General features: G+C 37.6%; 1 protein-coding gene across 1 annotated transcript in view; it reads left to right on the top strand.

Moving 5' to 3' along the window:
• Positions 1 to 3343: 3343 nt before the first annotated feature.
• LOC122278854 (protein DETOXIFICATION 25-like) overlaps positions 3344 to 12240 on the top strand; it is a 13727-nt gene continuing 4830 nt past the window's right edge. The window contains exons 1-2 of the mRNA XM_043089060.1: positions 3344 to 3702; positions 10881 to 11132. Coding sequence (XP_042944994.1) covers positions 10899 to 11132 — 234 coding nt within the window. The 5' untranslated portion in view covers positions 3344 to 3702; positions 10881 to 10898. The remainder of the gene's footprint in view (positions 3703 to 10880; positions 11133 to 12240) is intronic.

Raw genomic sequence — 12240 nt, 5'->3', positions numbered from 1 at the left:
GTACTTTCATGAGATTGATGAACCATGTCCTACGTGCATTCATTGGCAAGTTTGTGGTTGTGTATTTTGATGATATCCTAGTGTATAGCAAGGACTTAAATGAGCATATTGAGCATTTGAGATATGTGTTTGATGTGTTGAGATGTGAAAAGTTGTATGCTAATTTCAAGAAATGTACCTTTTGCATGGAAAGAGTTGTTTTTCTTGGATATGTTGTTAGTACAAAGGGTATTGAGGTGGATGAAGAGAAAGTCAAGGCCATCAAGGAGTGGCCAACGCCAAAGAGTATCACTGAGGTAAGAAGCTTTCATGGTTTAGCTAGTTTTTATCGGCGTTTTGTTAAAGATTTTAGCACCATTGCTGCACCACTCACTGAATTCATTAAAAAGAATGTTGGGTTTCATTGGGGGGGTAGTCAAGAGAATGCTTTTGCCACCATTAAAGAAAGGTTGTGCTCTGCACCTGTGCTAGCATTACCTGATTTTAACAAAGCTTTTGAGATTGAATGTGATGCCTCAGGTATAGGGATTGGAGCTGTTTTGATGCAGGATAGGCGGCCCATAGCTTTCTTCAGTGAAAAGTTAAGTGGGGCCTCACTCAAGTACCCTACTTATGACAAAGAGCTTTATGCTCTTGTTCGTGCATTGGAGACTTGGCAGCACTACCTATGGCCTAGGGAATTTGTGATCCACACCGATCATGAATCATTAAAGCATCTCAAGGGTCAAGGTAAGTTGAATAAAAGGCATGCTCGTTGGATGGAATACATTGAGACATTTCCATATGTCATCTGTTACAAGCAAGGTAAGGAGAACATTGTTGCTGATGCTTTATCTCGAAGGTATGTACTTCTTACTTCTATGAGTGCTAAGATGCTTGGGTTTGAATATGTGAAAGACCTATATGCCGATGACGCTGACTTCTCTAATGTGTACGTGGCATGTGATAAGGTGGCATTTGGTAAGTTTTACAAGCATGAGGGTTACTTGTTTAAAGAAAACAAACTTTGTGTGCCAGGTTGTTCTATGCGTGAATTACTAGTGCGTGAGGCACATGGTGGTGGATTAATGGGACACTTTGGTGTCAAGAAGACTTTGGATATTTTGCATGAACATTTCTTTTGGCCTAAGATGAAGAGAGATGTCACTCGCATTTGTGGCAGGTGCATTACATGTAGGAAGGCCAAATCTAAAGTGTTGCCACATGGGTTGTATACACCCTTACCCGTTCCTAGTGAACCATGGGTCGACATATCTATGGACTTTGTTTTGGGGCTACCTAGGACCAAAAGGGGTAGAGATTCTATTTTTGTGGTTGTGGATAGATTTAGTAAAATGGCACATTTCATTCCATGCCATAAAACAGATGATGCCACAAACATAGCTGACTTATTTTTCAGGGAGATAGTGTGACTCCATGGTGTTCCCAAGAGTATTGTTTCTGATAGGGATGTTAAATTCCTTAGCTACTTTTGGAAGGTGTTGTGGGGGAAATTGGGTACCAAGCTCTTATTTTCCACTACTTGTCATCCCCAGACTGATGGTCAAACTGAAGTAGTTAATAGGACCTTAACTCAGCTTTTACGCACTGTTGTTCATAAGAATTTAAAAACTTGGGAGGATTGTTTGCCATTCATAGAGTTTGCATATAATAGGACCATGCATACTACTACTTCATATTCTCCTTTTGAAATTGTTTATGGATTCAATCCGCTTACCCCTTTAGATTTGATGCCTTTACCGGTTGATGGCAGGAGTAGCTTGGATGGACAAAAGAAGGCGGAGTTGGTGAAGTCACTCCATGAGAGGGTACGGCTTCAAATTGCGCAAAAGAATGAAAGAGTTGCTTCCCAAGCCAATAAAGGGCGAAGGCGTGTCATCTTTGAACCTGGAGATTGGGTTTGGGTTCACATGCGCAAAGAAAGATTCCCAGCTCATCGGAGGACTAAGTTGCATCCTCGAGGAGATGGACCTTTCCAAATCCTTGAGAAAATTAATGACAATGCCTATAAAGTGGATCTCCCAGGTGAGTATAATGTGTCTGCTACCTTCAATGTTTCTGATCTTTCTCCTTTTGACGTAGGTGAAGATTCGAGGTCGAATCCTTTTGAGGAGAGGGGGAATGATGGGAACCAAGGCAGGCTTACTCTTAAAGATCCTTTGCAAGTTCCAGATGGGCCAATTACAAGATCGAGAGCCAAGAAGATCAAGGAAGCAATGCAAGGATTAGTACAAACCACTTGGGAAGAAGCTAGCAAGAGCCCAACACTCAAGATGGGCTTGAAAGAAGAAGAACCAGCTTTGATCCACTTGATCCAAGCTGTGGAAGACTTGACTTAAAAATATGGCCTTTAGATATTAAGGCTTTCAATTTGTTTAAAGGATTTTTATTATTAGTTTTGAATAAGTGGGCTTGAGGATGCTTAACCCACATATGTCTTACTTAGTTGAACTAGGGTTTAGAAGTACTGTAGCATGACACTGTTCACGCTACAGTACACGCGGCTACTGTTCACAAAGGGCATTTTTGAGAGAAAGGGTCTCAAATTTTAGTCTAGGGTTTTATCATGTTTTGGGGAGGGTATTTAAAGGATGTAATCAGCCATTTCAAGGCAGACATTATTTTATTTCGAATTTTAATTGTGAGTGAGTTTTCTCCTCTTGTTCTTAATTGAACTCTTGAACTTATCAAAGGTAAATCACAACCTTTGTGGCGTTCCTCCTCGTAATTTGGGTTCTTGAGACGAGATTTCAACGGGTCTAGATTTTGATATAATCTAGGTTCTTGAAACGAGTTCTCAACGGGTCTAAATTCTCCATCCATAGACTTGAGTTTGGCGTTCTTGGGTTTGTTTTTTCCAATATTGTTGTTGGGTCTCAAAGCGAGTCGATTGGGGTTCACATCACAACCTTATGCAAAACAACATCAAAAGGACCTTGATATGACAGGGGCTCTTTAAATCAATGGCGAAGGACCGGATTTGCCACGTCACATGTGTGTGGTGTGTGATTAACCGACTGAAGATTGAGTAGATTTTTCCCGTCAAACTCATGTTGACAAATACGTCTAAGCCTAAAAAAATAAAAAGAAATAGAAAATTATCTAGGCAAAGAAATCATGGAAGCGAAACTAGTCATGTAGGCTATATATTTTTCTCTAATCAAGTAATGACGGGACAAGCTTCAAATGCACTAGCGTTTTATGAAAAAATGGACCACACAAAAACAATTTTAAATCTTTTTACATTTTTTTTTTAATGGTAGAGTTGACTTTCTTATAAAACGCTTGCACGAAGCTTCATGTAAATCTGAAACGTCTTCTATATATCATTATTCTTCTCTGCCCTCTCTTTCTGGAATGATTGCTGGGCTCTCCGCACTACAAAAAGAAAAACTCCATTGAGATGTGGCTTGGATGGTATCATACATGGCATATGATCTATTTGATAGAAAAGCGATGCGGAGAAAGCTTTCTGAAGACTCTCTCACACAATTTCTCTCCATTTAATATGTATAGAATCTATGTTCCCCCATTCTCCCTACCTCTCTCTCTCTCTCTCTCTCTCTCTCTCTCTCTCTCTCTCTGCGCGAGCTTGGGGCGTGAAGTGTGAAGCCATTGTTGGAGCAGTACAAGAACACCTAAGTTGACCTATTGGTCCAAGTCTCTCAGTCTCAGAGAACTATTATACATATATAAGACCAAGTAAGTAAAGTTAATCGATCCATACTTTAAACTCAACCGTTCTTATTTAGATTTGGTGTTATATATATGTGTGTGGGAATTCAACTATCCGTACGATACATGTTTTTGCACAATATGACGACACATAATATTATTATACGCCATTAAAACCCCAACACCTCATAAGCCTTGCTTTTCTTGACAAAGACAAAACCCAAAATACGTTCACATAGCTCCCTCCCCCAAACACTATGATTTTCAGAAGATGATGATTGTTGCCTTTTCATTCTAATTAATCATTGAGGCCAAATAGTGTCACAACAACTTAACACCTGAAGATCATGCTATGTATATGTGCGTGTGTGTGTGTGTGTAGGACATGAAGGAATGGAGTTTATATATCATGTCTCGGTGTTTTCTTGTTGACAAGCTTCATGATCACTTCAATACAGGAGAATGAGAGTATAATATATTACATTTTTAGACAACATAACCCTGCTTGCATTCTTTTTTGTCTTCCATCTCATAAATAAGAAAAAGAAAATACTACTGGTTCCTGGAAGATGGTAGCTAGCTACTTCTATAAACACAAGGTGATTATGGATAGGAACTTGGGATGCGTGGAAAATGTATTTCAAATGAAGGTTAAATTTTCTCCTAAAAAATCCTAAAATGTTTCGAACCACATATTAAAAACCAGTGTACCAAAGTTGGTGCCAATCATGTTCTTGTTTTCTTTCGAATTATTCTGCTGCCTCGAAGAACAGCCACTGTCGGATTCCATTAATGAATTCCACGACAAACAAACAAGAGTAGGCCTTTTCGAGAAGAAAAAAGCGACTTTATTGAGTGGATCTACAGCTGCACACAATTTTTCGTGTACACAATTTTTTTGCATATTTTTAAATAAATTTTTTAAAAAAATTCATAATATTGTTAAAAAGTCACTTTTTTAATTATTAAATTTTTAAAAAAATTACTGTTAAATTCTTCCGTTTTAGCATTTCTGATTTCAATTTTTCTCTATCAATATCTTATGGGTGTCTCTACAACTCCCGGAAAGTGTATTTTATCCATTTTACTTTTTAGCTTCTTTTATATATTTTTTTAATATTTTTAAATATTTAAAAAAAACTTACGATACCATTAAAAAATATTTTTTAATTATTAAATAAAAAAAACATCGAGACACATTATTGAACTCAACTATCGGTGAATTTAACATTTCTAATAGGAAAATTCTATACACTGTACTACCTGTTGTGAAAAACGATGACAATAAATTAAAAAGAATATGAAACGAGAAAAAATAATCACACACGACACAAGATTTACGTGGTTCGACAAATTGCTTACGTCCACGGGAGCTGTAGAGGATTTTATTATTAAGGAATATCACACTACAATGATGGATCAATCACTGTACGTCCACAGTGTTTCTACAGTATGGCCATATGATATAATAATCATATTTATAGTCAAACGGTGGAAAAAAATCCTAGAGCCGTGTAAAATACATGTTCGCTCGAGCGGCGTGTCAAGCACGCGTCGAGCGAACTTCCTTCTCGTATCCGCTCAAGCTCACTGTCGAGCTGACATCGAGCGTTCAACTTTGCCTAACTTCGCTCGAGCGGCCAATGCCTTCGCTCGAGCGAAACTTCCTTCCGCATCCGCTCGAACGGTGTGGACCAAACTCCACAGTACTCAATAATTCTCCCACTTGAAAATTGGTACACTCGCTGTGTCGCCGTTTTCCTCAAACATGATATTCTCCACCTCTGCAACTCACTGCCCCCGTCTTCATGCTAGAAGGCCAACTGAAGTTGGGCACAACTTCAGTTTCTCAAGTGTAACACCCTTTGTCAACATATCAGTAGGGTTTTTGCTTCCACAAATCTTCTCAAATAACAACTGTCAATCATCTAACAATGATCGTATGAAGTGATACCTGATCTGAATATGCTTGGTCCTGGAATAAAATGCTGGATTCTTGGCAAGGAATATGGCACTCTGATTATCACTGTAGAAAATACCTTTCTGATTCTTTTTATCTAATTCCTCCAAGAAGCCCTGTAGCCATATCATCTCTTTTGCAGCCTCTGACACTGCAATATACTCAGCTTCTGTAGTAGACAAAGAAACTATTTTCTGTAGATTAGAATCCCATGACACTGCAGCACCACCAAGTGTATAAACAAAACCCGTGGTTCTCTTTCTGCTATCAATATCTCTAGCTAGATCAGCATCATAGCCCTGCACCTCCAAGCTCTCTCCAGAGAAACACAAACAGGTTTCTGAGGAGCCCTTTAGGTACCTCAAAATCTATTTCACTGCTTCCCAATGTTGCTTTCCTGGGTTACTCATGTATCTACTCACAACTCCTACTGCATGGGCAATATCCGGTCTTGTGCAAACCATAGCATACATAAGTGAACCAATAGCTGAGGCATAAGGAACCTTACTCATGTAATTTTGTTCCTCCTCTGACTCAGGTGACTGATTCTTGCTGAGTCTGAAATGACTGCCCAAGGGTGTGCCAATTGGTTTGACCTTGTCCATATTGAACCTACTGAGTACCTTTTTTACATACTCAGCCTGTGAGAGTCTCAACGTACCTCTGACTCTATCTCTGACAATTCTCATGCCAAGGATTTACTTTGCAGCTCCCAAATCCTTCATTGCAAAGTGCTCTGACATCTGCTTCTTCAGATTATTGATCTCATCAATACTAGCCCCTGCAATAAGCATGTCATCCACATACAACAGCAGAATAATATAAGAATTGTCAAAGTGTCTGACATAGCAACAGTGATCTGCCTGACATCTAATGTACCCTGCACTGTGCATGAAGTTATCAAATTTCTTATACCACTGTCTAGGAGCTTGTTTCAGGCCATACAAGCTCTTCTTCAATATGCAAACTGAACCTTCCTTTCCCTGTACCACAAACCCCTCAAGTTGGTGCATGTATATGTCTTCTTCAAGGTCTCCATGAAGAAAAGCTGTCTTCACATCTAACTGCTCAAGAAATAAATCTTCAGTAGCAACCATAGTCAGTACCATCCTGATGGTTCTGATCTTCACCACAGGAGAAAAGATCTCAGAGTAATCAATACCCTACTTTTGCTGAAAGCCTTTTACAACAAGTCTGACCTTGTACCTCTTACTACCATCATGCTCAGTTTTCACTCGGTACACCCACTTGTTGTGTAATGCCTTCTTCCCTGATGGAAGTTCTGTCAACTCCCAATATCTGATTCCCTAACAAGGAATCCATCTCATCTTTCATGACCAGCTCCCACTTACTAGAATTTTCATCTTGCAAGGTTTCTTTGTAACTCTACGGTTCTCCACCATCTGTCAACAGCATATAATTTAAAGTAGGTGAGAAACGCTGTGGAGGACGTATAGTCCTAACCGACCTACGAACTGCAACTGTAGGAGTAGACGGTTCTGAAATTGCCTGCGGAATAATAGGAATGGGTGCACTGACCCACTCTCCCTGTCACTCACATCTCTACACTGCACTGTGACTTCTGGTAGGTCATCTAATCTTACAAATTTGGATTCCTGAGGAACTACTACAGAAGCTGTACTAGACTTATCCTTGTATATAATTTTCTCATTGAAAATCACATTTCTGCTTCTTATGATCTTCTGACCCTGATCATCCCAGAACGATAGCCAAATGCCTTGTCTTCATAGCCAACGAAATAATATTTCTTTGACTTAGTCTCAATTTTACTACGAGCATCAAAATCAATAAGCACATAAGAAAGACAACCAAAATTTTTAAGGTGAGAAAATTTGACCTCTTTCCCACTCCAAATCTCCTCAGACAATCCACAATCCAGTGGAACTGATGGCCCTCTGTTTATCAAGTAAACGGCAGTGCTGACTGCATTTGCCCAGAAAATGGGTGGTAGTCCTACATGCAACCTCATGCTTCTAGCACGCTCATTAATGGTTCTGTTCATACGCTCAGTAACTCCATTTTACTGTGGTGTCCCAGGAATGGTCTTCTCCATTTTGATACCCAAAGCTGCACAATACTCCTTGAACCCACCATCGACATACTCACCACCATTGTCAAACCTTAAACATTTCAGTTTCAAGCTTGTCTCTATCTCAACCATGGCTTTCCAAATTTTGAACACATTAAATACATCAGATTTATGTTTCAAAAAATAAACTCATACCTTCCTACTATAGTTATTAATGAACGTGACATAGTATCGAGAACTTCCAAGAGATGCCACTGGGGAAGGACCCCACACATCTGTGTGCACAAGATCCAGTCTTCCTGTCTTAGGCTTCCTGCCACTTTTCAAGAAGCTGACCTTCTTTTGTTTCCCCATAACACAACTCTCACACATACTGAAATCAACTGACTTCAGTTCTGGTAGCTTGCCTTTAGACAGAAGTTCTTTCATACCCTTCTGACTCATATGGCCAAGCTTGCAATGCCACAAATCTATTGTACTCTCTGCAACGGTAGTAGCAATAGTGTCAATCAAACCAGTAGTGATATATAGTGTACCAGTTTTCTTACCTCAAGCCAGTACCAATGCCCCTTTTGTGACCTTTCAGGTGCTATCTGAGAACACCACTGAATTACCACACTCATCGAGCTGCCCAACAGAAATGAGGTTCTTCTTCAACTCAGGAATGTGCCTGACCTTTTGCAAGGTCTATTTGTTCTTGTCAGGGAGCGCAATATCAATGTCTCTCATCCCTACTACGTTCAAAACTTCTCCATCAGCCAAATACACCTTCCCAAAATCACCTGCAACATAGTTCCGCATTAGCTCCCGGTGGGAAGATGTATGGAAGGAAGCCCCTGAATCTAGTATTCAGTCATCAACTGGAATATGAACTGCAAGCAATAGTGCATCCTGTACTTCTTCAGTTACCACATTAGCACTATCATTCTCGGTCTTCTTAGGATTTTTGAAGTTCTTTTTTATGTGGCCAGCTTTGCCACAATTCCAGCAAGTTGCCTGCTGACCAGGCCTCGACTTGCTCTTGCTTCTGTATTTTGATTTTGATCTTCCTCTATTTGAGTTCCTGTCTTGTGATCTCCCTCGAGAATCTACATTTAGAGCTGAACTCAAATCCGAGGTCTCGCCTGAATCTTTCCTGCGCACCTCCTCAGCCAAAATCAAATCACGAATATCATCATATTTCAATTTAGATTTACCAGCAGAATTACTGACAGTCATTCTCATGACTTCCCAACTATTTGGCAGTGAAGCCAATAGTATCAGTGCACGTATCTCATCATCAAATTTAATTTCAACAGACGACAATTGATTTGTGATAGTATTAAAATCATTCAGATGTTGTGCAATAGACGTACCATCTGCCATCTTCAAATTGAATAACTTTTTTCATCAAATATACCTTGTTATTCGCTGACGATTTTTCATACATACCTAACAAAGCCACCATGAGATCCGCAGTCATTTTCTCCTTGATGACGTTGTGTACAACGGATCTCGACAGGGTTAATCGAATAACCCCCAGAACCTGTCGATCCAACAGGTTCCAATTAGGATCATCCATCTTTTCCAGTTGCTTTCCCAATAGTAGAAGATGAAGTTTCTTCCCATAGACGTAGTCCTCTATTTGCATCCTCCAATATCTAAAATCCGTGCTATCAAACTTCTCGATCCCCGATACCTTCAATTCATCTCCAGCCATCTTTTTTTTTTTCTCAGACCCGAGCCTTGGCTCTTGATACCAATTATTGTGAAAAACGATGACAATAAATTAAAAAGAATATGGAACGAGAAAAAACAATCACACACGACACAAGATTTACGTGGTTCGGCAAATTATCTACGTCCACGGGAGCTGCAAAGGATTTTATTATTGAGGAATATCACACTACAATGATGGGTACGTCCACAGTGTTTCTACAGTACGGCCATATGATATAATAATCATATATATAGTCAAACGGCCGAAAAAAATCCTAAAGCCGTGTAAAATGCATGTTCGCTCGAGTAGCATGTCGAGCGAACTTCCTTCCCGCATCCGCTCTAGCTCACTGTCGAGCTGACATCGAGCGTTCAACTCTGTCTGACTTCGCTCGAGCGGCCAATGCCTCCGCTCGAGCGAAACTTCCTTCCGCATCCACTCGAACGGTGTGGACCAGACTCCACAGTACTCAACACTACCATCACACTTTCATCTCATTATGATTGATGTGGCACATTTACCATTAAATGATCATTTATTACATACTTCTTTATCATCTAATAGTGATAAATGTACCACATATTATTTAGTAAGATAAAAATAGGATGAGAATATGATGTATAGCATTATTCATTATTTTATTCATTGAAATTACATCAATGCATCATACTGGATAACTTGAGAGACACTTTTAGGAAAAGAGTCCCACCAAATCAGTAGATCATCAATATGCCATGAATGTCTTGCCAAACTATAGGCAACATCATTGGCCATACGACCTCTATGCTAAACCATAACCTTTGGAAATCTTTCTAACATCCTCCTAATCTCATAGAGAGTTTCTCCAGACAGATATAGACTCCTGCTCTCCTATAAAAATTTAGTTTCTCTCAAAATTTTAGTTTTCTGGTTTTGGTACTCATGTTTATAATTTTTCCAATTTAAATCTTGTCACATTTTCTATTTTTAAAAAATATCAACACAAAATCTAAATTATTTTTAAAAAATAATTAAATATTTTTAAAATTAAAATGTCCAATTGTTGAATTTTAAATTATTAACTGCACAAATTAACACCACCTGAGTTGCACGCCCAAGCACATTGTCTGGGTTCTTCAACCTAGCTAGGTGCCAAACCGGCAAGGTGGTCCTTAATTGCAACCCAGGCTGTTGGTTGCAAAAACCAAGTTGTGCTTGGGATAACTATTTTATTGCTTGAAAATGTTTTACATGACATCTTATAAGAAATAATTACTTATCATCTCATACTACATACCGTGTGATTTATCATTTTTATTCTTCTAGTTTCATCTTTTAATTGAGAAAAAATCTATTCATTATTCATTTTCTCATCATCGGAATGATGTAACATTAGATAATAAATCATTTTCAATCATCTAATGTCACATCATGAGATGATGAGAGACTGATAAAAATTAGAATGATAAATAGTATTACTAATTAATTTCGGTTATCTGTACTATTTATTTTTACAGGATTATAACAATTAGAAGATGGATGAGAGATTCCTTGGATCAGAACCAAAAGATAATAGCAATCTGGCATGGAGAATTTGGGTGGAAACGAGAAGAATATGGAAGATAGCATTTCCTTCAATGTTAGCAAGGGTAACTCAATTTGGAATGTTTGTGGTGACACAGGCATTCATAGGACATCTTGGTGAAGTTGAGCTTGCAGCTTATGCACTCATACAAATCATTAATGTAAGATTTGCAAATGGGATATTGGTAAGAATCTCTCTCTCTCTCTCTCTCTCTCTCTCTCTCTCTCTCTCTCTCTCTCTCTCTCTCTCTCTCTCTCTCTCTCTCTCTCTCTCTCTCTCTCTCTCTCTCTCTCTCTCTCTCTCTCTCTCTCTCTCTCTCTCTCTCTCTCTCGGGTAAGGACTACATCAATCTCTCGATTTTCATATATTTGAACAAAAACTTCGTAAGTTTTCAATTTTAACATTTTAATCTTTGGATTTGGAGTTTGTTGCAATTAACTCCCTCCATTCAAGCTTTTTAAATATTAATAGAATAATTAGGGCAGGTTTGGAGAGTGGAATGAGATGAGAATTTTGTAAACAGTAGTAAAATAGTTTATGAATAACAGTGAGATAGTTTAAGTTAAGTATTTTTGAATTTTGATAAATGAGAGAGAAAAAGTTGAATAAAAAATAGTATAAAGTTAAAATATTGTAAGAATATAGTTTTATAATATTATTTTTATTTGTGAATTTAAAAAAGTTGGAATTGTTTTTTATTTTTTATTTGAAAGTTTGAAAAAGTTTTAATGATTAGTTTGAAAATTTTTTATTTGAATTATATTTAAGAATGAGATGAGATGAAATAAAATTAGATTATATAAAAATTTTATGTCTCATTTCATGCTCCAAATCTGCTCTTAATGTCATGTATCAACAATCAGATTATGATAAATGACACAGAAATAACAAGCATGAATATTTTTAAAAAGCAAAACAAATAATTTATTTAAAAAAATCAAACATTATTAAAAAAAATGAATTTATTAACTAATAAACATAAAAATAAAAACCTAAAAATAGAAAAAAAAAATCTAAAATATGTAAAACAAAAATTGGAAAAAATATAAAAACAAAAAAAAACAAAATAAATATTCATATTGAGTTTTAAACAACAAATAATAAAATATCTGCCTCTAATTATTAATTATTTACTTAAGATTATGAAGGTTTGAAATTAATTGGACTAATTTTCTTTCCTTGTGGGAGTCTCTGTAACTTCCGAGCTCATGAACATTTATAAGAACTGTTCAATAACATATTATATTGATCCAGGTTCCAACCACAAGCATTACTTAAATATAGTACTACTT

Source organism: Carya illinoinensis, chromosome 10, assembly GCF_018687715.1.
Source record: "Carya illinoinensis cultivar Pawnee chromosome 10, C.illinoinensisPawnee_v1, whole genome shotgun sequence".
Taxonomy (NCBI): Eukaryota; Viridiplantae; Streptophyta; class Magnoliopsida; order Fagales; family Juglandaceae; genus Carya; species Carya illinoinensis.
Note: the sequence above shows the minus strand (reverse complement) of the source record. Positions and strands in the feature narration are given on the sequence as shown.